This window comes from Dermacentor silvarum, chromosome 7 (assembly GCF_013339745.2).
Source record: "Dermacentor silvarum isolate Dsil-2018 chromosome 7, BIME_Dsil_1.4, whole genome shotgun sequence".
Classification (NCBI taxonomy): domain Eukaryota; kingdom Metazoa; phylum Arthropoda; class Arachnida; order Ixodida; family Ixodidae; genus Dermacentor; species Dermacentor silvarum.
Genome location: NC_051160.1, coordinates 59,427,171 through 59,454,354, shown reverse-complemented (window position 1 = coordinate 59,454,354; position 27,184 = coordinate 59,427,171). Strand labels below are relative to the sequence as shown.

Genomic DNA, 27,184 nt, shown 5'->3' with positions numbered 1-27,184 from the left:
ACACAGCGGTGATGTTAGATGCCTTAAAGGCTATGAGAACCTGCACGTGCAGGCTTAACGATCACGCGAGGCGAGGTATTATAGCCTGCAATAAGAACAATAAAGAAAAAATAAAATAACACGGCAAACAGAACGCGTGGCGTGGTTGCGTGATTCCAGGCTGTAAAAAAAAAAATAAACCGTGTTTATAAAAGCTCGACGGAGCTCGCGCGGCGCGAAAGAAAACAACTCCCCGGCAATTTACGGCTACCGGTTCAGCGGGGAAGCCGCCTTGTCAGAGCGACGCAGTCAGTGCCTCGGTAGGTATAGACGATGCCGGCGCGGCCCGCATTGCATCGCGCTGTGCGAAGCACACACGTTATAGTTTTACCTTCCGCAGAGCGTGCATGCTGGGCTCTCTGAAGACAGAGAGAGAGAGAGAGAGGAGGTGGCAGCCCGAGGGGGGGGGGGGGGGGGGGTGATTTCGGTAGGGGTGCACGATCGCCGAATGAGTTCGTTCACACAGGTGGGCCCATTCATCAGAGGCCCCCAAACACGCCCGTCCCGGAAAGTAAGGATCAGAACAGGAAGAGGAACCCTCTCTCTCTCTCTCTCTCTCTCTCTCTCTCTCTCGTTTTTTGTTACACGAAGCCGCAAATAAAACGACGTTCGCGTGCTGGCGAAAAAATCGCTCCAGGTGAAAGAAAGTAAACGTGCACGTTAAGCCCACAACGTCAACAACATCAACAAAACGGAAAACACTTAGGGCTACCCGTGGACTCGTGGCGGGACTATGATTTTTTTTTTTTTCGCTCGGCGAAATAATGTGCACGGCTAAGTGCAAAGAAGGGGGGTCGTTAAAGGGCCGAAGCAGGGCTGGAAGGGCGTCGAGATTTGTTGGCGGGGGGGGGGGGGGGGGGGACAAAACTGCAGAAGCTGTCCCCACGCCTGCAGTGTCGTCTTTCTTGGAGCGGGCATTATAATTATCGCAATGTTTGCGCGCTGATGTTGCCCGTGTTCGCAATCAAGACGTCGCCAATTTTCTCAGCAATCAGTCGCTTTCCAACCACTCTATATATATGCCTGGTCCCGCCGTTGACTTAAGCTCTCCTCCTCTTCTTTCCAGAGATAAAAAAAAGTCGGAAGGCTCGCGTTCGGGAGTTGCGACGTTGCAGTACAAGATGTGACTCTTTCACTGCTGCTTCGTAAAGCTATACGTCACAGAGTGCCAACAAGTAACGCTAATTCAGAGCGGTCCGTTTCCACGCGTTCTGAGCGTCGCACTGGAATCGAGGAAGCTTGTACGAATCGCACGTGACACAGTACTATACGCCAGGCTTAACTGTCCGATACGACCATAGCTGTCCGGTCACCACGCCCGTGGCCACGTAGGGCGCTGCTAACAGACCCAGGGCTTTGTTTATTACATGAGGGCGAGACAGTATATATGGACGAGGGGACAGCCGCCATCGGTATATCTCTATCGGTATTGTGCTTCACGAGTACGTTGTAGGTTCGGCTCTCACCGGCGGCAAGTTGTGCGTGACTTTATGAGTGACTTTATGCGTGACTTATAATATAGTTCACCTCTGCGGACCGCGCACGTGACAACATAAATCCTAAATCGAAAGCTAACTGAAAAATGATACCATTAGGGAATAGATGAGTATCTTTTCCTTACGCGTGGAGTACTGATAAGATTTGGGCACGAGGTCGCGGGATCGAATCCCGGCCACGGCGGCCGCATTTCGATGGGGGCGAAATGCGAAAACACCTGTGTACTTAGATTTAGGTGCACGTTAAAGAACCCCAGGTGGCCGAAATTATTCCGGAGTCCGCCACTGCGGCGTGCCTCATAATCTGATCGTGGTTTTGGCACGTAAAATCTTATAATTTTTTGATAAGCTTTGGGTAAAATGTTTAAAGCTATACTGAACTTCCACTGTATTCTTGGCGATTCCGGTTCTTTGAAAAAGTGCTGCATTACATAACAGACCTGCCAGCTTCGGTCATGCATCTGGGAAGCCAAACGTTCGCGGCATTCTTTCAAAGCCCTAAACAAAAACAAAAACGAAAAAAATCTGGACGCACAGAAAAATTTAAGGTGAAGAATAAAATAAACAAAGAAAGACGTAAGCATACAAGTGAGTCGTACGAAATTTGAGAGGAACAGAATAAGTCAGATGGGATGTCAGCATCGTAAAGAATTCCTCTAAGGCGACTAGCATAGCTGGGAACCTTTACGATCTTCGCATTTCAATACCCAGAAAAGGAAGAACTGCCTGCGTTCTCCCGAGAGAGCGCGATCAAAAGGCTCCCGACACATATAGCACTTGAGCTCAGCCGCCATAAATGCCGAGTAATGGCCGGCTCACGTGGCCGGCCCCTCAGTCTCTCGTCTCGGCTAGGCTGTCAACGGAACAGCCATCTCGCCTTAGCCAGATATTACGGCAACGCAGCCTTTGTATTGCGAAATATGCCTGCGCATGCGCAGCAGCGGCGATGTTTCGTTGCGCACTCTATATAGTACCGTGTGTACAGAAAACGTTTTATCTGCGTTAAGCACCGTGATGCGTTTCCCGGCCATTTCGGGATTGTTCGTGACTGCAAGAAAACCTGCGGAACTACTGCGACATTCCGGCGATTTACGTATATAGGAATTCGCAAAAGACCCAAGAAGATCGTTGCGATATTTCTTATGGGCCTAAAAGAAAGATAATGCGACATAGCCGCACGATATTTGCCCGAGATGGCTGAAAGAAAGTCTGATCGCCCCGGGATTTGCGCGAGAATGTCGCATACATTCGCCACAGAGGGCGTGACGGGCACCGTTATCAGCGCCGCTAAATTTGGACGTGCGAGCCTTTGCGTTCTCTGATCATGGTCAACGGTCGGTTGCAGCGTTTCTGATTGGCTCCAAGGAGCAACCACGGCCGGTAATCGCCAGTTACAAACAGCATGGCAATTAATTAACCATGCCGTAAAAATAAAAAAAAAGATGAAAAAGGGTATTTTGCGTCATTTATTATTATATTTATTGTGGTAATTTATATACTGACGAAGATACGCACAATTTTAAATTGTTGCGCGAATAAAACAATGATGTGAGGTGAGGTATAACTGCTTACAGCTAATAAGCACTTCCCTACCCCACGCGGGGGCAGTCAATTGCATTAGCAGCAATAAAAGCGGCGCAAGAAATGAAAATGTAGCACTTTCAGCATCGTCTGAGATAGGGAATGATGGAGACAGTCTTCTAGACTACGTGCACAGTACCTCTCAGCAATATATAAAAAAGAAAGCAGAAGCAAAATGAGGTACGGCAGTGTATTGCGATACCACAAAAAAAAAAAAAAAAAAAAACGTCAGACACCATACACACAAACACAATATGGCGCTTTTAATGACTCAAATGAAACGCCCGTCGGAAAACTACATAAGGAGACCCATGCTTGCAGACGTGTTAGACGTTACCGCGAAGTCCAAATCATGCGACAGCCGAACAAAACGATTTTCTCTCGTTCTATAGCTTCGCGAAACAGGTGTCCTGAACGCTTACGAGCAACGTGAAACCGCCAATGTTTACAGAACGTACGTTGCGCGCTGTAACTCAGACAAGAAAGCAAACAAAGGTGAACAAAAAGAAAGATGAAAGAGCTTGCGGTGACAACGGAGGTATGATCGTTTCCGTTATCCGGTGCCCGCGGGGTACCGCCACGCCATTGCACAACGACTCACCCGTGGCGGCACCTTTGAAACAAGGCTCGCCAGTCGCCGTAACACCGCAGGAACAAAGGAACTGATAAGAGCGGATAGAAAGGAATACACTACGCGAAGGACAGTATGAAGAGGGAAAGCACCCAGACACAGAAACACTATAGTACTAGAACTAGAAACCATCGCCACGAGGTCTTATCGCAAGAACACGAGAAGGAAAGGAATCTCTGCGTTTCGACGCAGAGAGAACAGACATGGAAAAATATCGCGTTAACTGCAAACAACGACAGGACGAGTGTGAGCGGAAGCGTATAGCAGTACCACATTGACTCGAATTTAAGTGGCCTTATTGCGTTTTGTGTTTTTAATCAACATAAACAAGCCGAAATTGCTCCAAAAGATTGCGACAGTATTTTCGGTGTTCTCGAGTTACGTCGAGGAACATACGAATGGGCGTGTTGGTAATCCGTACTGAACAGAACAGTCCAAACAGAGGGCGAGAAAATACAAGGGGAGAAAGGATGGCAAGGCCTCCTTTTTTTTACCATATTTCGTTATTTTATCGACTAAACCTGCCTCACTTGATCGGCCCGTGTTCGTTTGAAAGCGGTAACTTTAGCATTACTTGCAGTTATGACGGCATTTTAGTCTTATTCTGTTTTTGTTGTTATCATCGTGTTCTCTGTAATTACCCTCAGTTGAGGGGTACCAGTATATTCTTAAACAAATAATTACGCCGTCAAGGAGATCGCAGGTGTTACACATGCTGGACTGAAATACGAGAATAGGAACGCTGCAACTGAAGATGACAAAAGCAAGAGTTTGAACCAAAAAAAAAAAAATTTGGGGGATGTAAGAATCCGTTAGCTATAGAGAGCAGTTCGACCTTCTACGGTCTTATGAACCGGTTAACAACGACTTGTCGTCGTTTCTGTCTAAAACAAAAGTTGAAGTTCACACAAAACTGATTTCCGTTTCGTTGTTTTCAACCAACTTTCGAGTTCAGTGCCCGACGCTCACACTTCAAAAGGCGCATATATTACTCGGTATACATTTGTGCGGTACATTTGGTACAAGAGAGAGAGAGATCTGCAAAAGCGCGAGACAGTGAGAGAGATGGGGAAAGGGAAGGGAGAAAGAGCTTGCTTACACGGTTGCAAGCAAGCGCACCCAAGCGAAGGCGCGGAAGGTGACCGAAATGCGATCTTCGGAGTGACGTTTTACGTCTCCCGTGATGGTTGTAAAAAAGAAAAGGCGGGCGCGTCTTTATGCCTAGACGTCCACACGAGGACGTCCGGAGCACTTTGAACCGGCCGTGACGCGCCCCGCCATGTCCCTGTACCTTACGGCAATATCCCACCTCCTCCACTTCGTCGTGAAGCCATTGCGGACGCCATGCCATGCCCTGCAACGGATGTCGGCCGTACGCGGTGGCGTCGTAAACGTCACAAGGTGTGATGAGGGAAGCCGACCCCCGTGTAGAGATATCGTCACACGAAGAGGCCTCGAGTTGCGACTCGTGGCGGCGTTATTTATCGGCGCCACGCTGAAGAGCTGTTCTATATATATAATCATCGTGAGCTCGAGCTCACTCGACACACATTGTTCAGTGGTGCGTGACAGATCAGCTGGCGGTGATGCTTTTACAGGTGAGCTCAGTTTTTTGTTCGAGACGGGTATATTTCTGCGCTTGTCGTCCACGCTGACGGATTCCTTAGTTTGCGTCGGCATTCGATGACAGAAAGAGTCACTACAAATTTAGTTATTCGAGCCGCAATGCTTCAAACGCGAATGCGTAGCGATGTAAATCTTAAAGGCATCTTTTTTTACCTCTTTTGAGCGCGTCCTGTCTACACGACAGAGTTGGAACGGTGCTCTTTCGTCAGCGTCCGAATTTAGGCTTATGGTGGCGGCGCGATAGATTTTTTTTTTTTAAGTTCCTCGAATCAATGCGACTAGCTCTATATCGGCTGTCGTTGTTTGAGATGGGATGGGCGAAGGAAAAAGATTTTGAGGTATATGTTTTGATAAACTGTTGCAAGTCAGCGCTGTGTGCGTGTCGCTCTCTCGTGTCCGTGTTTTTTTTTTTTTTGCGCTGTGTTTTCGGCAATATGTCAGCGCTGATTAACAATTGTTGTTGCTAAGCAACCGCAGGAGGAGGCATGTCATTCGCCAAGAAATAGGACGTGTTCTTATACCACGCATACAAAAATGAATGACAATGTGACATAAATAGAGATTTGGCCTCTGTGCAGGTCTTACAAAGCCGCCACCTGCTGCAAAACGCGGCAGATTCAATAACGAAAAAGAGCTAAACTTCGCAGTTCCTAACTGCGTCACTGTCTACAGCCACGATCTCTCTGTCTTTTATTTATTATTATTTTTTTTGCATATTATAGCTATATGATTCTATGCAGAGCTTTATCCGTAAACGAGATGCATATGTGGTCTATGTAACTTATTGTCTATATAATTAACCGTTCATAGTCTGTGGGTTGGTTTGGCCGCATCCCGGAACCTCTAAGCAACTCTCGTGTGGATTTTGTCCCTGGACGCCTCCGCAGGAGATGGCGAGTATTGCTTGTACAGACTCGGGGGCAGAGCCCTTTGTGCCCTTCACAGGGTCTTCGGCTGCTGGACTCCAGGCTTAGGTTACGGAACCTGTAAGGGCAGCCTGAGGAGAGAGACTCCGGAGAGAGACTTCCTACACCCGAGTTCGATTACATGGAAGTGTATGCGCGTTTGTGTGTGTGTGTGTGTGTGTGTGCGTGTGCGTGTGCGTGTGTGTGTGTGTGTGTGTGTGTGTGTGTGTGTGTGTGTGTGTGTGTGTGTGTGTGTGTGTGGAGGGGGGGGGGGGTTAGAACTCGGAGACGACATTTTCGGACTGCGAAGATGGATCGATAGTCGGAAGGTACCGAAGTATAGGTGGGCCGTCAGATGAACAAGGAGAGTGAGTGCATGCTGCCAGCTACGTTGTTGTAATAGTGGTCGTGCCGTGACCCAGCGATCTGCAGCCTATACTTTGACGGTGAAACGGGACGCCATCTGAGCGACTTATATTTATAGTGTGAAACACTGTACGCACACACGCCTTTTCATTTCCAAGTTTTTCTCGGCTTTGTTTAGTATAGAGCGCATTCCGCAACTTTCGCACTAAATGTATACTTCCCGCATTTATCGCGGATAGACGAACTCTAGCGATTTTTTTTTTTTGTCTCCCTCGTGAAAGGCGCTTTCTCGTTTTGACCTCTCGCGCGAGCGGCCGTGAGTATAACGACGCCTAATCAATTACGAGGCGCGCCGGATCGTCATTAGAGGCTCCCGAATCACTACGGGCCCCTCACGACGGTACCCATGCACAGGTCGACGCGTAATGACCCTAATACGCATGCAGCGCCACGGCGATGCATCAGACCTTTTTAAACTCTCTCGTAAAGACGCCGATCTTGGTAAAGTTTTCTTCTCGAACACCGACAGGTACGGGCGTTTACCTTCCGGGAAAGGACGAATGACGAAATAAAACCCAAAGTGGGAGGGAGCAGCCATGTCCAGGTGAAGCTGCGGTGGGCAGCGCCTATAGGGGAGAACCACGTGGGGTACTGTCAGCTGTCCAGTCGTATTACGTGGTGATCGATGATTACTCAGGAGTCGATGGCCTCCTTAAAAGGAGTCGCCGCTTCGCGGATGGTTGCGCGTCACGTGACAAAAAAAAACTATGCAAAGAGTTTGGTGGTGAGAAAAAAAATTGAAATTCCTCGCGTGCTGCGCGGTGCATTTGTTACACACACGTTCGGTATGAATTCGCGAACGGGTTGACCGCCGAAGCGAACGCAGGGTAACGCGCTTGCTTGTATACTCCTGCTAACTTCGGAGCTCTCGCCACGGCCTGAAAGTTTATTTATTTATTTATTTATTTATTTATTTATTTATTTATTTATTTATTTATTTATTTATTTATTTATTTATTTATTTATTTATTTATTTATTTATTTGTATAATTATTTCGTATCCGTTTTACCCCATTGCGTGCGTTACAGCAGCGGTGTGCAATTCATGAAGTCTAAGACAAATCATTTTCCTAAACTACGAAAGATATCATTATTAAATAAAAATAATATCAGCGATACCGGGTGACACAATGTTTCAATATGTTCTTGTCCAGGCAGAAAAAAAAATGACAGGAAGATTAGCGAAATGCGTCAACTCATGATCTAGTCCCTGCCAGACATAAACCCATCGAAGGTGGTCGGTCCGATTCTTTCGCCTGGAAATACATAAGTTCGATGACACCGTGATGCGAAAGCCTCTGTCCATTCGCTTCCTGGCCTATTTCCTCGTTCGGCATGCATATTTGTTGGATCAAGGTCAAGGAGAACAGGATCTAAAATTTAATGCCGTCTCTTCATACAATCAGCTGAGGAAATCATTCGTGACATTTATAGCAGTGTATGCATAGCCACATGCACTGCCATAAAGCGAGCTTACTCTTGCATATCTGATAAAGCGAGTCCTATTATACGACTGTCATGCATGAGCGTTCCCAGACCACGCGTTACGGTGTCAATCCTTAGTGTGTACCACTCGGCCCTTCCCTTCTATATAGATAACTTGTACAGAGATAGCACGGCCCGATACACGTAGTTATTCAGTGCTCGAAACGAGGTCTTGCAAATTTTTTATCGCTTCATAACATCCGTGCTTTCGTGAACGTATATGCCCTTATTAGCAGACGCCATTGTTCTCCGCTCCGCATCACCGCAAAGCCAAACCAGCCCCCGTAATCCTAATGCGTGCGGGGCCAACACTTGTGATAACAGGGCGAAATACCAGCGGGGTACGGGTTCGCTGATCGTCATCGATCACTCAGCTGGAGGCGCTTCTCAGGCCAATTCTGGGCGCACTTTAATCGAGACTAACTGTACGATGAAAAAAAAAAAGAATATAAACACCGACCACTAAACATTTAGCATAAGGTTACCGTTTCTGGGTCCACGTGAGAACCTTGTTGACAATGAGATTTAGAAGCGACAAAACAGCCGCCCTAAGTACACCGCATAACGCGACCGAGATAACGTACACTGGTGGCGAATTTACCATCCTTTTTATTGTGAGAGTGTATACACAGTAGTTTGGACGTGTAACGATTCTATATCAGCTGCACTTTCACAGCATGAATGGGAGATATATGTATATATATAAAGCCACGTTCCCTATAGCATAGCTACGCGTAAATCGAAACACGCGGTAAAGTCTTCCCCGTTGCCGTATACATAGCGTGACCAAGTGAAATCGATTCACTAACGACGACAGCATCAAATGTATTGATAGCTTTCACGTGACGTCACGCACCCACCTTATCACCGTGTCGGGGCACCAACATGGTGACTACGAGCACTTCATTCCAATCCATCTTACTCAAAGCTTTCACGTGACTTTACGACCCAGCTTGTCATCGTGTCGGTGCACCAACATGGCGGCTACAATGACGTCAGTGCAAGCCATCTATACGCTGCCCTGCAGGAAGCATGACGCCTGGGTCGAAACGTAACCCCGAGACCGCATTCTCACGGGTTAGCGCCACTGTCACGTGATGTGGCCCACCGCTGGAAATCCGAACACGCAGTGCAGACGGAAGCAGACGACAGACAGCAGCAGACGACAGACGACACCAGAACAGACGAACAAAAAGGACGACGGAAGGCACCACAGCGGGGAGCTGTTACACAAAACAGAGAAAGAGATAGTGAGGTGGCGTACACAGTGAATTGAACGTACTATACGGTTAAAACAAAAGAAAACCCAGAGAGGCACGTGAATACGTGCGGACACGCGGGAACGGTCGTTTCCGAGTGTCGTCACTGTAGCTACATCTTCTGTTTTTAGTTCCTTTTTTTTTTCTCTTTCTTTCTTCTTTTTTTCTGCAAGATTTCGCCACGTGTGCATTCTTTTTTATCGCTAGCTACGTGCGACAATGCATGTAGAGCTATACGCATCCGCTAGCCGCGACGCAGCGCTCGCGCCCTTTCCGCACGCTCTCATTTGTATGCGCGCGGTTACGGCAAGCTCGCGACCGGTGTTGGATAACGCTCGTCAACAGAGAAGAGGTAAACGCCGCTGGCATAAAATTGGCCGCCAAAAAGAAAATAATAACACGGGCTGGACAGAGAGGTGTACCCAAAATAGCAACGCGCATGGAAATGTAAAAAATAAAATAAAATGTAAATAAAGGAGACAGAAAACGAGAGAAAGTTAGCGGCGCAGAAAGTGAAACCAGGCTCGCAACAAAAACGGGGATGCAGCAATGCGTGCGGGGTCAAAATTTGAACGGAAGGTAGCCCAAAGCCGGTCTTTCAGAGGAAAAAAAAAAAGATTCCTGAAGATATTACAAACACGGTGAGGTTTTGGGAGCAGACAACGCTAAACAGAGCTCACGGAACGAGAAGAGACGGTAGGCTGTGCTTACTAAAATCAGAAATATATACATTTTTTTTTACATAACAAGTGGTTTATGAGCCATATAGCATGCTCGAAAAATATGAAACACAGCGAGAGGAATACATCAAACTCAGACGAAACAAGGTTTTAGACAGCACATATGACATAGGTGAAGCTACACTGATCTCACAGGCATGATATTGCTATAAGATTCTGGCATACGCATGACATATAGGCCTCGGAGATTTGTTTGTGGATTGATGAGAGCGAAGAGACGCTCACCAGGGAAAAACTGCGAACCATCACACGCCACATCTGACGACCTTATGTGGTGTGCGGAGCTATACCAAGAGCTTCGCTGCTCAACGAATGCGGAACAACCCGGGTACAGCCGCCGAACGTTCGCACCATTTTCTAATTTTGCCAGAAGCAAAAACTGCTACCACAGCGGAGTATAATCGTTGCTGGTGCAACAAGGAAGCACCCCGAGCGACCGTGAGTGCTCCATCGCGGGACATACAACTATTCGTAAGAGTTGTAGAGAGAGACCGCCGCTGAGCACGCTCCCAAAATCGCGCCCAGTGGAGATCATTAATCAAATCAGGTCGTCGTACGCAGCAGACACGAGGAAAAGGACGCGGAACAGAGAGAAGGAGCTCGCAAGTGGCAATGCCACCCACAGAGTCATTTGACTAAACGCAGGCCGAATTATACAGCTTTTTGATGGTTTCTCGGGCAGTCACGACGCTCGGCAAACGCACCGGCGAACAAAAAAAAAAAAAAAAAAAACTATCGATCCAATAAAGCCACGCCAGCAAGCAAGCAAGTCTTGCGCCTATACACTAGTAAACATTGCGATGCGCGAGCACTCAATGGTCATCGCGAAGATCTGAATGCAGCCCGATCATCCCCTGTCATTCGCAGCCTTCCTTCGTGCAGTCCGCACGGAAACATGCGGGCGAAAGTAATTCCGGGCCATATTCGTTGCGCCCGGGGGCCCGGCATCGAGATGGCGAAAGATAAACAGGCGCCACCGCAGTCCTATAGCTCCTAATGCTCCGAGCGCCAGCCATTTCTCCTATACACGTAATAGGGGGCGCTCACTAACTACCTCCTCAGCGGTCGGCAATGCAGTCAATGTCGCTCGCTTTTCAAGTTCACCGTGGCGCGTGCGCGCCCTCTCTCGAACGCGGAAGGAAAGCGCATGCGCGTATACGTACGTACATATGCTGCCCGCCATATTACTGTGGTACTGATTACGCGCGGCGTCACGCCCACCTGGGGGCTATACGTAACGTACTCCCGAGAGGGCTGGTGGATGCTCGTCATTGGCGGCGAAGTAATTGGTGGCGATTTTTCCGCGCCGGTTGCGCGGTTGATTATACCAAAGCGCTGCAAGCGTAGAATACGCGTAGCTCGTGCAACCTGCAGCGCCGCGAGCGAGGACTATCACGTGACCGGACGCGGAAGGACGAGAAGCAGAAGAAAGAGCTGCAGACGGGCACGGGCGGGTTGTAATCGCTGGCTAAGACACCGGGAACTCATGTCTCTCTCTGAGGAGTTGCGCGCTCGCAATCGTGTGGACAGTACAAACGGAGGCTCGGAGAGCGACGCGCCTAATTGTGACGAATGGAGCGCTGTAGCAAAACGGCGAGAGTGAGAGATCAAATTACCCGAACCCGCTGCCGGAGTCACTAAAAGAGAGAAGAGGTGTATGTGTGTGTGTGTGTGTGTGTTAACTCTTCGACGGACTATATATATATATATATATATATATATATATATATATATATATATATATGTGTGTGTGTGTGTGTAGTGATGGCGCTCATAATAACTGACCGGTTTTCGAGACGCCCTATACCTAAGCCTGCTGCAGATGGTCGGTTATCATAACTATAAGCGCGCGCTGGTCTGCTGGTATTTACTTTGCTAAGTTCATCGGCTTCGGTCGCAGACATGCACGCGACGCTTGTTATACCTTGGGTGAACGCCCAGTTAGCCCATCCCTGCTCATTACGAACTTATGGATGCCTAAAGTGCGCTCTTTTGTTGTCTTTTTTCTGCAATAGCATGTCATATCGCGGGACAAGAACTAAACAGACTCCTTCTGGACAGTGACTACAATCTTTCTGTATACAGCAAGATTGTAGTCCATTAGGACAAAGTAGGCTCTACCGTATCCGAAATTCTCAACTGTGCAAGCTTTGTTTACACATCTTAGGCCACACCTGGCCCTGTCACATGACTGGCGCTTGCGCCAATAAAAGAACCAATACATCTTCAAATTGCGTCACTTACTGCGCCAAACACTTATGTTCTCTCTCCTTTTTTTTTTTTTTTGCATGCGCAGAATATGGCAAGGTCGTCGTGGAGGTGGACTCTTCCAGGACTAGTCTTGGTAGTCCTGGCATGCTTGGCCTGGAACGCCAGTCCTGCGCAAGGTCACGGCAGGCTCATGGAACCCCCTTCGAGGTCGTCCATGTGGAGGTTCGGTTTCAAGACCCCGCCAAACTACAACGACAACGAACTGTTTTGCGGTGGCTACGCGGTAAGGGAGCCCAAGATGTCGTTTTCTCGGATTCATTTCTCTGGACACGGGGATGCGGGAACATCATGGAAACGCAGCTTCGTTTATGTTACCCACGTGATCCAATTGCGTCACAGTAGCTGCCAATTACAGCTTGTAGTACGCAGGCTGTCCCATTAAGGACGTTTTACAAAAGGAACGCGATTGAGTAAACAGAAAGGTGGGCAACAGTAGCGCGTTGCATGAGAACTCGGAAGCCCGCTAAGGATTCTCCGAATATTACACAAGGGGCGTTCAGTGCTATTTATCCTGTCATCTATGTTCCATAATCGGATACGGTTTAAAGAAGTGATGTACCGATGTCCACCTGAGGCAAATTTGTATAGGTGAGCCAGCCAATTACATTCACTCATTTCCTTGACGTCACGGTGGCGGCGAACTTCGTGTAATACTGGCGTCTCTCGAAAGCTGTTTTCTTTCTTTTCAGTGTGGAAGCACAGGACGCAGGTGCAGTGCTGTTTTGCCGGCAGTATTTGCGCTGAATTCTTAGGTTGTCACTACAGTCAAACCTCGTTTTAACGAAATTCGCGATATAACGAAGTTTTTCGCTGCAAGGACAACTTCGTTACATCGAGGTTCGACTGTAGTCCGCAACACGAGACCTGTGCTCAATGACAGCATTTTTATACGTTGTCTCTGTCCAAGGGGATAGCCTTGTTAGTTCTGCCTCTTTTCTTTCTTTTTTTTTTTGTCATTCTGATACACGCATAACCAACTGCTTGATACGTTCCTTCTCACGCTATTGCAGGTTCACTGGCAGCAGAACGGCGGCAAGTGCGGCGTCTGCGGCGATCCGTGGCATCAGGCTACGCCGCGTAACAACGAAGCGGGCGGAAAGTACGCCAAGGGTATCATCGTGCGTCGCTACAAGAGGGGAGATGTACGTTCAACTCGAATACGCTACACATTTTGAGCAGCCTAACGCAGCGCTTTCATTTCCAAACTGCAACGAGCAGAAATGTCGCGAGCGTCGGTGCGGCGTGGAGATCTAATAATATACTAATAATATACTACCGGTGCTAACATATGGGGCAGAAACTTGGAGGTTAACAAAGAAGCTCGAGAACAAGTTAAGGACCGCACAAAGAGCGATGGAACGAAAAATCCTAGGAGTAACGTTAAGAGACAGGAAGAGAGCGGTGTGGATCAGACAACAAACGGGGGTAGACGATATTCTAGTTGACATTAAGCGGAAGAAATGGAGCTGGGCAGGCCATGTAATGCGTAGGATGGATAACCGATGGACCATTAGGGTTACAGAATGGATACCAAGAGAAGGGAAGCGCAGTCGAGGACGGCAGAAAGTCAGGTGGGATGACGAGGTTAGGAAATTCGCAGGCGCAAGTTGGAATACGCTAGCGCAAGACAGGGGTAATTGGAGATCGCAGGGAGAGGCCTTCGTCCTGCAGTGGACATAAATATAGGCTGATGATGATGATGATGATGATGATGATGATGATGATGATGATGATGAATATACTAATATACTATAACTAATATTGAAATGCGTGATTATAATATAGACCTACGTGCATACACAAATGCGTTTCAATTCGAAGTTCCTCCTTGACTTTCCCAGATGGAAGGTGGCTTTATCGGCCATTTTATTGAAACGTACACTGCTCTGCAGTCCCGGCGATTTATAACGATGAGACGTCGATTGGGAAGCACCCCTTCATTCCAATAGTCGAGAGTTGACGATAAATAGTAACCGATAACTAAACTAACTTTTCAGTAGCTGGCAAAGAAGGGTAGGCTAAGCCAGGAGCCAACGTGTCGACCTTGGTATAATCGGGCTTTGTCAAGGGCTTGTCAGTGTAACAGTTACTTTCTTTGGCACGACTTACAGTATATATCTCTTGCTTCCCCAAAGGAGAAGACCCTAAATTGGCGGAGGGAGTAAGATGAGGGCAGTGTGGTTGTGATAACAAACTCTGATCTGTTCCTTGTCGTGTTTTGATAGCGAAACAGCTCAGGAATCGCGTATAGATTATTGTAGGGTGGCCCTTGTTGGAAAGAATGGTACTTAGGAAGATAGATACAGGGCGCTCGTAAAACTGTATGTGTATAGTCTAAAGCACCTTAACAGTGCCAAGTAGGGTGGTGTGAGACAAAAGGAAAAAAATAATAATAAAGGAGGATGAAGTAGGTGGAGAGAGAGAGAATGGAAGTGACACACGTGACCACACGGATCGACGCGAAGGGAGTTCACAGTTCACAGCATTTTGAAGTATGGCGCGCAGTGATTACTTCAGTCATGAAATGGAGTTACCTTGCACATAGTAGAATCAAGGAGGAGCTTGCAATGGAGTCGATATACCCCGCTTATCGAAGTGTCCTGCATGCGCAATATGCATGCAGCGTAACTGCTACAGATAGTTTGCGCGAATGCCTAGTTAATTCACATACGCAGTTTTTCTCGAAAGCAATAATCGACGTCGATATATATAGCCAAGTCTTAAATCCCGTTTTGAAGTTTCACTTAACTCTAAAACGGCCAGACTACTTCGCCGTCCACGAGCATTGGTTGCCAATTTACCATTCTCGGAGGCAGTCTCGAAGCGATGTCTAGATAATGTTAAGCGCAAATTTCTCGCTCTTTACTGCTCACTAGCGAAGAGAGAAGCAGACAACAATGATGCATTGCTGGTTACTGCTAACACTCCGAGTTAATTTTTTAATTTTTTATTTTGGGGGTTCGCAGGTGATGAAGGCGTCAGTGCAGCTAACTGCTAACCATCGGGGATACTTCGAGTTCCGTCTGTGCCCTGTGAACGACCCCAAGGTTGCCGCCACCGACGAATGCATGGCCAAGCACCCGCTGGCCATGGCTGACGATCCTAGCGGAAGCACGCGCTACATGGTGGACGCCCGCAAGCGCAACTTTGACCTGCGTCTCAAGCTGCCCAAAGACATGACCTGCACCCAGTGCGTCCTCCAGTGGTCATACACCGCAGGTAGGAAGTTCGTTGATCCGTTTGACCCATCAGACTCACAGTGAGGTTAGAATGCTGTATTAATCATTGAAGTAGCTTGGTGTGCATCAGTTTTTGCTTTGCTTTAATCATCAGACGACAGATAGGAAACTATAACCTTTAGGCTCCTTTTTATGACTTGCAGATAGGAATGCTTGCAGAAAGGAGAGTTAAGACTTATACATGCTCTTGGAAACGTCACCTATAGTTTCTTAGATGGATCCACGGGCAGCAAACTGAAAGTTACTTGCAGAGCAAGTTGTCATTTCATATGTTTTGCACACCACTCAAGGTTTTCCGTCTCACAAATGCAATGGTTCATTACATCTTATATCTGGCGCAACGAAACGCCGATGATATAAAGAAAAAAATATGGCGTGTTTATTGAGGAAATCCGCTCGTCTCTTTCACAGGCAACAACTGGGGTCGGTGCGCGAACGGATCCAGCGCCGTCGGCTGCGGTCCTCAGGAGACCTTCCGAGGCTGCGCCGACATCGCCATCCAAGACGACCTCGCCGGAGGAGAAGGCGGCCAAGGCGGATTCGACGTCGGCGCCGGCGAGGTTCCCGCCGCGCCTCGTCTCCCGGCCTCCACGAAGAAACCCGCGACGCCCCAAGTGCCCTGGTGGGTCAAGGGAGGCCCCAAGGTACCCGTGACGCCCAAGAAGCAGCCGCCTCACCGCGGATACCCCTGGAAGACCGCTCCGACCCGCAGGCCCTACCACGAAGTCGAAGGCCACACCAAGCAGGTGCCCACAGCCGTGCCCGCCGAGCCCAGGCCAGTGTACCCGGGCAGCGCCTACCCCGGCGGCAAGCCAGAGGTCGAAGGCGGATCCGAAGACGGAGGCCATGGAGGACATGGAGGGCATGGAGGCCATGGAGGCCATGATGGCCACGACGGCCACGACGGCGCGCCCACTCAAGCCTACCCCGACGAGTCGTTCGAGAAGACCACGACGGAGTATCCGCGTACCATGATTCCCAAGAGGTACTCGCCTAAGAACAAATGGACCCCCGCGCCGCCCAAGGACACCAAGAACAAGCCTCCTTTTGCCAAGGGTCCCGCAAACAAGCCTGGCGGCACCAAGGAAGTCTTCGGAGGCTGTAAGGGTGTAGGCATGTACAAGCGAATCCCCGGACTCGACAAGTGGTGCTGGGACAACTGCCACAGGGGTTACTGCCCGCCCACCCACTGTACTTGCCACTAACGTTTCCGTGGACTGCAGTCTGTTCGAATTTTAGAGTCTCCTTTGTTTTTCCCATTTATTTCTTGTTGACGATGTCTTTCCCACAACGCGACCCCCCCTGTTGCTGCTGCCTCGCACTAACTGCAAAGCCATTTCTTCTTCATGGACTCTTCCACCGTCGAGTGCAAGGTTGCTCGCCGTCTTCGAGCTTGCACTGGTGGCTGGCACTTTTTGTTCTCGTTACGTGTCTATTTACGTACACCACATCTGCACGGGGAGTGAGTTGAGCTGCCCGATGATACGTGTTTTCGACTTGTGTGTGAATGTTTATAAGGCTGTATTTATTTGTCCGCGTGATGCATTTGGAACCCGGTGACTAGATGAAGGATCACACATGCATAGAGATGCGCAGTCTCGAGTGTCTGAAGGGAAACATCCTATCACTGAAAGCTTGACCAGCCTGTCGAAAGTGTAACACTGGGCATTCGTCCACGCTTATAGGTCATCCTAAACGCGTGGGCACTCTGGACGGCTGGCTACGACGCTGAGAAGCGCATGGCGTGGTTTTGTTTCTGAATTACAAACCAGCACATCTTTACTGCCTAGACGTCTTTCATAAACATACCGATGACACCGCCTTAGCGGAGGCACTATACACTAATGAGCCATAGCAATGGAGATTGAAAGATAATGTTACATAAGGATACACTAACATAAGACAAAAGGCTCGAAGGAAAAGTACGTTTCTTTGCGAGCCTCCAGGAATTGTTTCAAAGCAAACATAATTAGAAAGGAAGATAAACTTTGTCCCAGGCTCGATAAGTAATCGCAAGCCTTTTATTTATACACTCCATACACTTGCTGAGCAACTGAGCAGGTTCAGTTCACAGGTTCACAAACTAAACTGGCAGGGGCGGGAGCCTACACACGCATTATCATGAGAAAATGATAATTAGCAAGGAGGGAGATAGAAAGCCTCAGGTGAGGGACCCTCGCTGTGCGAGATGGCTTCTGACTGCTGTGCCAAGTTGAGCGCGAGGTGCATGAGCGTTGCGCGACGCTCGACATCTTCACCATTTGTGAGCGAAGTGTACATACTGCGGCTCCTATTTAATTTTCAACTGTGTGCATGCTTCTCATCCGTGCACATCCATGTCGCTTGCATCTTTTCCTCTCAACGAGGGGTCATGAATTATTTATTTGCCCGTCTCAGTGCGAGAACTATAAAATCCTGTTCGCGCTCATCCTTGTTCATCTTTCGCTGTGCCGTGAGTGTGGGAATTTCACGTGTGCCCTCATATATATATACATATAATTTATAACTACGCGTTCTTTTCTTGTTATTGTTGTTGATTCTTACTTTTTTATTCGGTTCACGGGACCGACGTGTGAAGTGGCAATAAAATAAACGTGCCCAACTGCGCCACACTCGAAGTGCTCACTTGTGTCAAATTGTGTGTTCAGTGGTCGTGGAGACCTGGGAAGGCCGGTCTGGGACCTCCCAGGCCCATTTCTGAAAACTTCATTCATTCATTCATTCATTCATTCATTCATTCATTCATTCATTCATTCATTCATTCATTCATTCATTCATTCATTCGCTCGGTCGGTTGGTCGGTCAATGTCTCACCAACGTCAGTAGCGCAAAATAAGTCCGATGACGGCTTGACTGTACGCATGCAGAGACTCATCTAGTTTACACGCGTAAGCTGCTTCGACGTCCTTGCTCAAGACGGAAGTATACTGATAACACATTGGCGACCAGTTGTCCACTCCAAAAAATCAAATCCCTGTTGAGAAAGGCGCATTTCCTTAGGGAGGCTCTGCCAAGTTACTAAAAAGCGCATAGGTGGACGTGCACATCAGAGTATACAGCTGCTATCTCCATAGAACCTGCTATCGAGTTGCCCATGCAGAGACGGTGCACATATGCTCTGAACTTAGTACTAACCATTCAGAGCCAGATGTCGGCAACATGGCACATGACGACCTAATTTGCGGACTCATCTGTGCGTAAGCACTCCACTATAGCTGGGCATCCAAGACGCAAATGATTTTTCCGCACTTGCTTATAACTAAGCTTCGTGATACACAAAAAAATTATATTGTCCTGGGGATTCAGTGTAAGTATGCTCGCTCTGAAGGAGGAGATCCACGATGCCGTAATTTGCAGAAGTTAGATTACTTTCAGAATAAATTTGGCCATCTCTAACTGTAACCAGTGGAGGGTTTGGAAGGCCAGTGGAGGGTTTTATCTGGGGCCAATTCCGATTTCCTTATTCAAATAAAACGCAGAAATGCTTTTTATGAGACAACCACGTGACCAATTTGAATGAAGTTTGTTGCATCGGAGAGAGAAAGTTAAATTCTAGTCATTGCAGTACGGAGAACTTTGACTTATTGCCTTAAATTTCTTCCCAAGGATTGCCGAAAGTCGGAAAGTTATAAGAACAAAACAAGCACGAAGCTTACAAAACCGTAATTCTGAACAAAACACAGATATTGCAGTTCTGTAAACTATATCCGTTATACCAACTAAAGCGGACAAATTTGATATAAGAGTTTTACAACTCACATGTTCACAAGGGTTTTGTAAAGGTCCTGCTCAAAAATTGAGGGATATATTTAAGGGGGGTGCATAATACATCAACATTGGCTGCTTTACATTTATTATTAGGTGAACTTTACAGAATTATATCACTTCAAATTGCTGAGCTAGTTACAAAGATGTAAATCTGATAGTCTCGTTCTTAAATTTTTTTGAAATTTTAACAATGTCTATTAAATGGAAAATGAGACATCCACCCAATCGTAGCAATTGCTACAAAGGAAACCCATACGGGTTCCTCGAAAGAAAAGCCTCGCAGTTGAAGAAAAATTCGCACTGGTCCGGGACGAATTTCAAGAACGAAACTATGGACCAGGACAAAACTTTCTTCAACTGCGAGGCTTTTCTTTCGAGGAACCTGTATGGGTTTCCTTTGTAGCAACTGCTACGATTGGGTGGATCTCTCATTTTACATTTAATTACTTCTCTCCACCTAGCGGGTTTCCGCTCAACTATTACGTTCAACAATATTTAAATTCTAAATCCAACTAACCTCATAAAATGTGGTGCGACGGTTGTCGAAAAAAACGACGTCTCCGTTCCAATGTACACAGACAGGAGCCCCCCGGCTAAAGCTTTTTCTGTGAACACACGATGCGGAAGTGATCCCTCTCACTTTTGCGATAACTCAAAACGTACTCATGGGATGGATGAGAATGCTGAGAACTGGTTCACAATTCAGATTGTTAAGAGATGGCTTTCAACAATTCCGGTGCCCGAACGGCACCTCTCAATGTGCCTCGTGCCGATTTCATCAGAGCGAGCGGCAAGAGTTGGCTGCGCGGAACTAAATAGCGCTGAGTGGGTGGGAATGTAAGCCAGTATTAGCAGACAAAGCATGACTGATGACCTATCTCTTGTGAACCCTCTCCTGCTTGGACAGCATTGCTGTCCGCAGTATTGTGCAAATAAATAAATAAATAAATAAATAAATAAATAAATAAATAAATAAATAAATAAATAAATAAATAAATAAATAAATAAATAAATAAATAAATAAATAGGCAAAGCTTGCACTAGGCCGCGCATAGCTCGAGACACAGCGAAGCTGGCCGATCGATTGCGTCATAACCTAAGAGATACCTGGCATAATCAAGCTCAACTCAGACATAGCCAAGGCCGAACCTAGCTGCTACCAAGTTAAACCTAGATATAACCAAGTTCAACCTAGCTACTACCAGGAGACGCAATTGATCGGACAGCTTCGTTGTGTTTCTAGCTTTGCGTGGCCTATAGTGCAAGCTATAGTGCATACTTGGGCCACGGATGTTCCCCAAGTATTACTGGCAAGAAGCCTTAGTATGTGGGCGATAGAGGTGAGCCGCGTCTTCCAGTATGAGATCTGGGGGCTCCCTGAAAGGTCTATGTCGATAATAACGCTAGGAATGGGTGAGATTTCGCGTATGAAATTGTTTGGTGGTCAATAAAAACGGGGTACGAGGTCATGGGCTTGTGGATAAAAGCGACTAAACGCACTTCTCGGTCGAAATACTGAGTCCTCGAGCACGTAGGTACGACGATGTCAGGGTCACTGCTTTTTGGAGACGTGCACGCACCTGGGGACGTGTAACTGCCGAGGCCCAGATGCATACGTCGTCCGCATATATGGAAAGGTGGACTGTATGTCGTAGAACCTCGGCAAGTCCAATTATTGCAAACTTGAACAATGTGGGGATGAGATCCCCGCCCTGCGGGACACCATGGTAAGTGTAGTGGTCAGCGGTTCGGCCATCTGCACTCTGCACAAAGAAGGATCTTTTGAACCCACCGAAATATGTCCACCAATTCCATTATATTCTAGGGCATCAAGGATGGCTTCATGCGTTAAATTATGATAGGCGCCTTTCACATCGAGTAAAAGCGCAACCGATATACGTTTGAGGTGTTTTTCATGTTGCACAAACGTCACGAAGTCGATTACGTTGTCAACAGAGGAGCGATAGTATTGTCTAGTAGTCAGGGCATTAACGTTCCTGGCGCAGTGGCCTTAGGTTCAAATTCTGTGTCCGCCTGAAAAAAAAATGTGATTCTGATTTAACGGTGTCTGTCATCGTCGCCTTACAACTATAGGCGCTACTGTAGACTCAGCAAAAGCATTTGTCAGCTAATACATTATTGTGGAGGTGCTACGAACACAGGTGCAACAGAAGTGCCACAGTTTCCGCACACATCCTTTCAGGGCGAGCGCCGATTACCAGCACTGGCATTTAACGTCGGATTTCGTTAAAGCTAGCTCAGGTCGGGCACTAGAGCCAGATAAATACAGAACACGCTGATCACTGCTCCGACGGACCACAGAGGACTGCATGCGCTTTATTTCACGCTGCCAGAAGGAGCAGCCGCACTACTTTGCCAGCATCAAAACCAGGGGCCATGCGACGACTACTGCCCGACGAGGATGATCTTAACCTGGTGACTGGAATAGGGTGCTCCCAAAAGTTCTACTTGAGAGCGCAGCGGTGCAACGGATTCATGAAGGAGTTGGGCTTGCACATGAACGCATCGGCGAATGGTCTGAAGTTTCGCAGCGGCCCGTTGACCCTGTACCACCCCGGAGCCTTCGTGCCTTCATCTAGTACTCGGTCGAGAAATGTGGCGTTGTTCACCTCGCAGAAGTTGCGCGCGTACTCGACAAAGAACAACTGTCTGGGCGTCAGGTTCTCAAGCTTGGGCAGCCGCTCGTTCCTGCTGGCCCTGTCGGCGTAGCGCATGAACGCCAGGTACGTTGGCTCCAGGGCCAAGAAGTCCAGGAGGTTCGAGTAGTAGGAGTTACGGCCGATGCGTCGTCGGGACTCCGTCCACCGCAGCTTGGCGTACTGCCTGCCCAGGCAGTCCATGAGCGCGTGCAACTTGGACACGAAGAGCGTTGGCTTCTTTCCGGCGCCATAGTTGTAGGCCAGGTGGTAGATGCCGTGGTAAAGCGCGTAGAAGACTCGGACCCCGACCCGCGGAATCTGGAAGCGTTCCATCGATGCATCTGGGTCGCGAATGAAGTCGAAGACCGGAAACGGAACCTCCAGCTTGAGGAACGGAGCATCTAGATGTGCGTATGTGCTAAGCATGCCGCCTCGCCAGCCGACCCACTTGTCCAAATCCTTCTGGGCATAGTCTCGGTACCGGAACATCGTGGAGAGCGCCATGTAGCTCTCGATGACCCTTTTGCTTCCGGAAGCAGTCTCGTAAATCGAGACCAAACGCCGGAAGAGTTCGTTGTGCGACGCTACCGCATCCGGAACGATGGGCTCCCAGTTGATGGCAGCCACGGACTCGACCAGGCTGTCCCGAAAGTCTTTGTCAAACTCTGTTTGAGCGTACAGGGTTTCGTTCAGGACGGTCTCCAGAAGATCGAGGAGTGAGTTGAAGGAAGCCTTGCCTCCCAGCCTTGTAGCGGTATTGTCCATGCTCATGTGCATAATGAGAGTTGGTTCGAACCGGTTCATCATCCGGATGCAGAGCCTGCGACGCGTGATGGGTCTTGGAGCAGGATAGCCGGCGTAGCGGGAGTAGGAAACGGCCATAAGGTCGCCGAGGTCGATCTCGTTGTCAGCCGCAATCTCGACAGCCGTGCGGAAGGCGAGGTAGTTCAAGTAGTCTGCGATGTTATTGGTCAAGTCACCGGTCTCCAAAGCGTGCAGGTATTTCAGTGAATAGGTCTTGAGCGGCCTCTTCGACAGGTCTGTGCCGAAGGCATCGGCGACTATGGTCCGGATACGTCGGGCAAGCTTCGGGAACTGCTCGGTCACGTCGACGAGCTCGTCATTCAGGCCCGATCCTTCAATCTGGTGTCGATCCATAGACGCCGAGAGAAAGCGCTCGACCTTGAGCACGTTGCTGCGAGCCGTCTGGTTCTGCTCGGATATCTCACTGATGAAGCCTGCGAGAGCGTCGTCGAGGTACGAGTACTCGATGTCCAGGCCGAGTCGAAGAGGTCCCATGAGAAGGTCCGGCTGTCCGATGAGGAGGTAAGACTGCTCTGGGTTATCGACGCTGCGCTCCACGGAGAGGCTGAACAGTGGCTGGATGCCGATGGTCATGAGGTCCTTGACGACCTGGTCCAGACTGGTTCCGGGCTTCAGAATCACGGGAAACGGTCGAAGGCCCATCTTGGAGAGGACGTCGAGCCAGTGTGTGTCACCTTTGCGCGGATACTCGCAGCGCAGGAAGATGTCCTTCACGGCCTCGTAGCCTGGCCGGCCGCGCTGGATGATGTCGGCCAACATCAGTTCGTACTCGTCCAGCAACGTGTCGTCCATGGAGACTCGCGCAGCGCCGTAGGGCAGCTTATGCGCCGTCTCCCAGCGTTTGCAGACGTAGGCGTAGAAGTCGTCGCACGGCTCCTGGTGGAACTCGAGCTGGCGGAACAGCGCGCTGCCTTCTTTCTCGCAGGCCACGGTGGGACAGACGCGCGCTTCGCCGTCGCCGTCGTGTACGGCGTGCCGGTAGGGCCGTATGACGGCCGGGGCCCGCGCGTCGGCGTCTCTGTCGTCGCCGTCGGCGGCCAGCGACTGGCCTCCTCCGTACAGGTCCCTCGCGTCGGGCCCGCCTCCCAGGCCAAACAGGCGCCACGGCAGGAGGCCGACCAGGAGCGAGACGACGGACACGAAGATGGCGCTCGCTGTCAGAAAGTAAAGCACCGTGGTGGCGTGGCTTCCCGAGGTGCCTTCCCTCTGGCGGGCGACGACCGACGGTCCACCGCCGATGATGACGTCGTCGACGGCGGCTAGCGCCGTGTGGTGCTGGCGGCGCGGAGCGACGACGCCGCCGATGCGCGCCGCCTGGATGACGGCCAGCTCCTCCGAGGACTCGGACGACATGGTGCCGGGGCTCCCGCGGAGGAGCACAAGGAAGCGGAGCGCTGGACGGCGGCTCTGGGCTGTTGTTGTTGTCGGCTTTGGGGCAGAGCTTCTTCTTCTGGAACGTGCACCGCCGCGCACTTGTTTCCCTTCTTGCTCTCAATTGACGGCGCTTACCCACTACGGGCATTGACCCAAGCCAACAGTAACGAAAAAAAAAACAAGATGTGAAATGAAGAAATCCAAGAAATAAAAATGAGTTTAAAATTTCGATTAGGTAACATTATAAATCAGAATACAAAATTAATGTATTTAAATGGAGCAGCGCAAAACATGGGACAAGCTAGGCAAATACACCTGTCCCCTCCTCTGCGCTGTTTGCTTCAAAAAAATTCACGTACCTACCAGCTCGGATTCAGACCTACAAGTGGTATGGTTAGACTTGAGATGGACATAGGTGAGAGTGAGGGTTACAACAACAACAACAAAAAAAAGATAGGCCACCGACATTAAAACACCTAAAATCAGCCTTAAGTAACAGTTCCAAAGAATGGGGAGTTTCATGAATTTAACATGGAAATCGTTGTGTCACAGCGAAAATTCTAAATGGATACGCGAGCGCCCTTCAGCTGAAGCCACGTGTTCGACCCTTCTTTAATCGCTGTTTCTTCTACGTTGATGGAAATAAATCAAGGTACGTCCAATTTTGGCAAAAATAAAAACAGAAAACGCCAAACCATAACTATAGCAAACGGCACAGGGAACGGTTTGTAAACTGCAAAAGAGGTGTAGTCTATAGTATGCCGATTCCCAGAGGAAAGCTTTACGTAAGCCCGACCGGACATTACCTCAATGACAAAGATCGCAACAATGTCAAGAAGGAATGCGATAGTTGTATTGCTCTGCGCGGTATCATGTGTCGTTGCGTGCATGCTCTTCTTCCAAAAATGCTTCATTGCAATAATGGTGAATACTAAAAGAGTCATATCAGCTCAGAGACCCGGTGCGCCATCTTTAGTTTTGTTTAAAAAAAAGAGTTACTTTTCCTGAACGTGCATGGTCTAGCGTGTGCATAGCGTGTGTGTCCTTCCTATTTAATGGATGTCATTGCGCACGCATATTATGTGCAGAGTAGCAGGCCAGAGCATGCTAGTTCAGGCCGACATCTCTGCCTTTCTAATAAGTTATCTCTTTCTCTCTCTCTCTCTCTCTTTCTCTCATGACTAGATTTGGGATTTCCGAGATTCCCGATTGTCATAGATTGAAATTCAAATCCATATTTCCCTCCTCTACCCCCCCCCCCCCCCCCCCCCCCAGGAACAGTGGGAGACGCTGCTGCCCAGCTCCCGCCTCTCAGACCAGATCATGTTCGTCGAGAGGGCGGTCGCAGCCAAGACGGTGCATGGCGTCCTGTGAAGAGAGAACCACTCCTGCAAATCAAGCCATACTTATGCTAATTAAAAATGTCTTTCTCTCTCTCTCTCTCTCTCTCTCTCCCGGTTTCTAAAATTGCCGCGATGTTAGTGTCAGCTACGTGCGTGCATCTACCGAACTGCTTAGACCTGGTTTTTAGCAGCATTGTTGTCCCGAAATGTGGCTAGCTTACTTTGGGTATCCGGGAAACCTACAGATTGTCCATGATGTCGAAAGTTTTTCAAGCGAAGCTTTCTATGTCTCACTGATTCGGCCGTGAGTGCCGAAAACGCACTGCAAGAAAGCCAACATACACAATCGAACTATCTGCGCATCGGCGCATATAATAGAACAACGGCTGCGCATATGCACGCACAACAGAACAACGGCGCACGACATACGTATCGTAGAACACTACAGTTTACATTCGCCGTTGTACCGATAAGAACAATGGGAACTGCAACGCCACGCTACCCAGACGAACTGTATGTATCTGCATTGCATTACGCGCGTCACGCAATGCATTCCCGGCCGTCACCATGGGTAGGCCGCGTGTGCAGCGCACGGCAGAACAGGCTGCCGTACGCGAACGCAAGCGCGAACGCGATCGTGCCCGTAAGGCCGATCCCGTGTATCGGCAACGGCAGAGCCTCTGACCGTCTACCACAGCGATCACAAGGCAATACTGTGCAAGTGTAGAGTCCTCCGTGAAAGTGAGATTGTGTACGTGTAATCAACGGCTACGTGATCTAAAATAAAGGCTATGCAACTTAACGAAATGTGTCTTCATTCAACTTCAACGTTCAAAAAATACAATCCTAAACAAGCAATCAAATCACATACGTATCGCATCGTGTCGCTCAGTATTTCTTAGGTTCGTTGCGTGGTCGTTGGCTTTCTACTTTGACTTTGATTCATTTTGCATGGGAGAAAGCTTCGCGTTAAGCCATCTTTCTTTAAGAGAGGGGCTTTCATTTTTTCTATAACATTTCGTTCGATTTACCAGACTCACTTTAACTTTAACAGACTCACTCAATTCAACTGCAGGTAGTATTTAGCCCTGGCAGGGAGCACTATAGTGGTTTCGTCTTCCCATGAGCCCACGGCGTCCGAATAACTGTGCTCTAAACTGTACTTCATTCCTTCCAATTTTCCAGAACTGTGAAAGTACATTGATTTCATGCGCATCATGTGTCATGTGGCGCTTGGCGCTTGCCGCAATAGTTCATGACGGACATGCACCCGTTTTCAGGACAGCTCTTAAACCGAAAGGTTGACCTTATCGGAACTAGATGGGTTCATTTTCATTCCAAGCGCTCACTTACGAAACCTCAGAGGTTTTCCGTAAATAAATTCGACTATTGCATCTTGGCACGCAATACTTTGTATCTTGTGCGTACTGTAGCGTGTGCTGCACGGAGCTCTATAGTATTCAAGATGTTCAAGAGCTGTCGACCAGGCTGGCTATCAAATCTCGCAATGTTGCAA

The 27,184-nt window shown here is 48.6% G+C and overlaps 2 protein-coding genes across 3 annotated transcripts in view; one reads left to right on the top strand and one right to left on the bottom strand.

Annotated features, from left to right (window-relative positions):
• The window catches only part of LOC119458089 (uncharacterized), a 37,804-nt gene extending 19,481 nt beyond the window's left edge, over positions 1–18,323 (top strand). The window contains exons 1-5 of one of the 2 annotated variants that reach the window (XM_037719905.2): positions 5,232–5,345; positions 12,485–12,682; positions 13,470–13,601; positions 15,426–15,678; positions 16,110–18,323. In XM_037719905.2, coding sequence (XP_037575833.1) covers positions 5,334–5,345; positions 12,485–12,682; positions 13,470–13,601; positions 15,426–15,678; positions 16,110–16,903 — 1,389 coding nt within the window. In that variant the 5' untranslated portion in view covers positions 5,232–5,333 and the 3' untranslated portion in view covers positions 16,904–18,323. Of the gene's footprint in view, positions 1–5,231; positions 5,346–12,484; positions 12,683–13,469; positions 13,602–15,425; positions 15,679–16,109 lie in introns of those variants that run through there. The other variant, XM_037719904.2, reaches the window with a different exon arrangement.
• A 3,608-nt stretch (positions 18,324–21,931) lies between these two features.
• On the bottom strand, positions 21,932–24,304 carry LOC119458900 (membrane metallo-endopeptidase-like 1). The gene has a single exon (XM_037720760.1). The coding sequence runs from the start codon at positions 24,302–24,304 to the stop codon at positions 21,932–21,934; it is 2,373 nt and encodes a 790-aa protein (XP_037576688.1).
• Between the last annotated feature and the right edge of the window lie 2,880 nt (positions 24,305–27,184).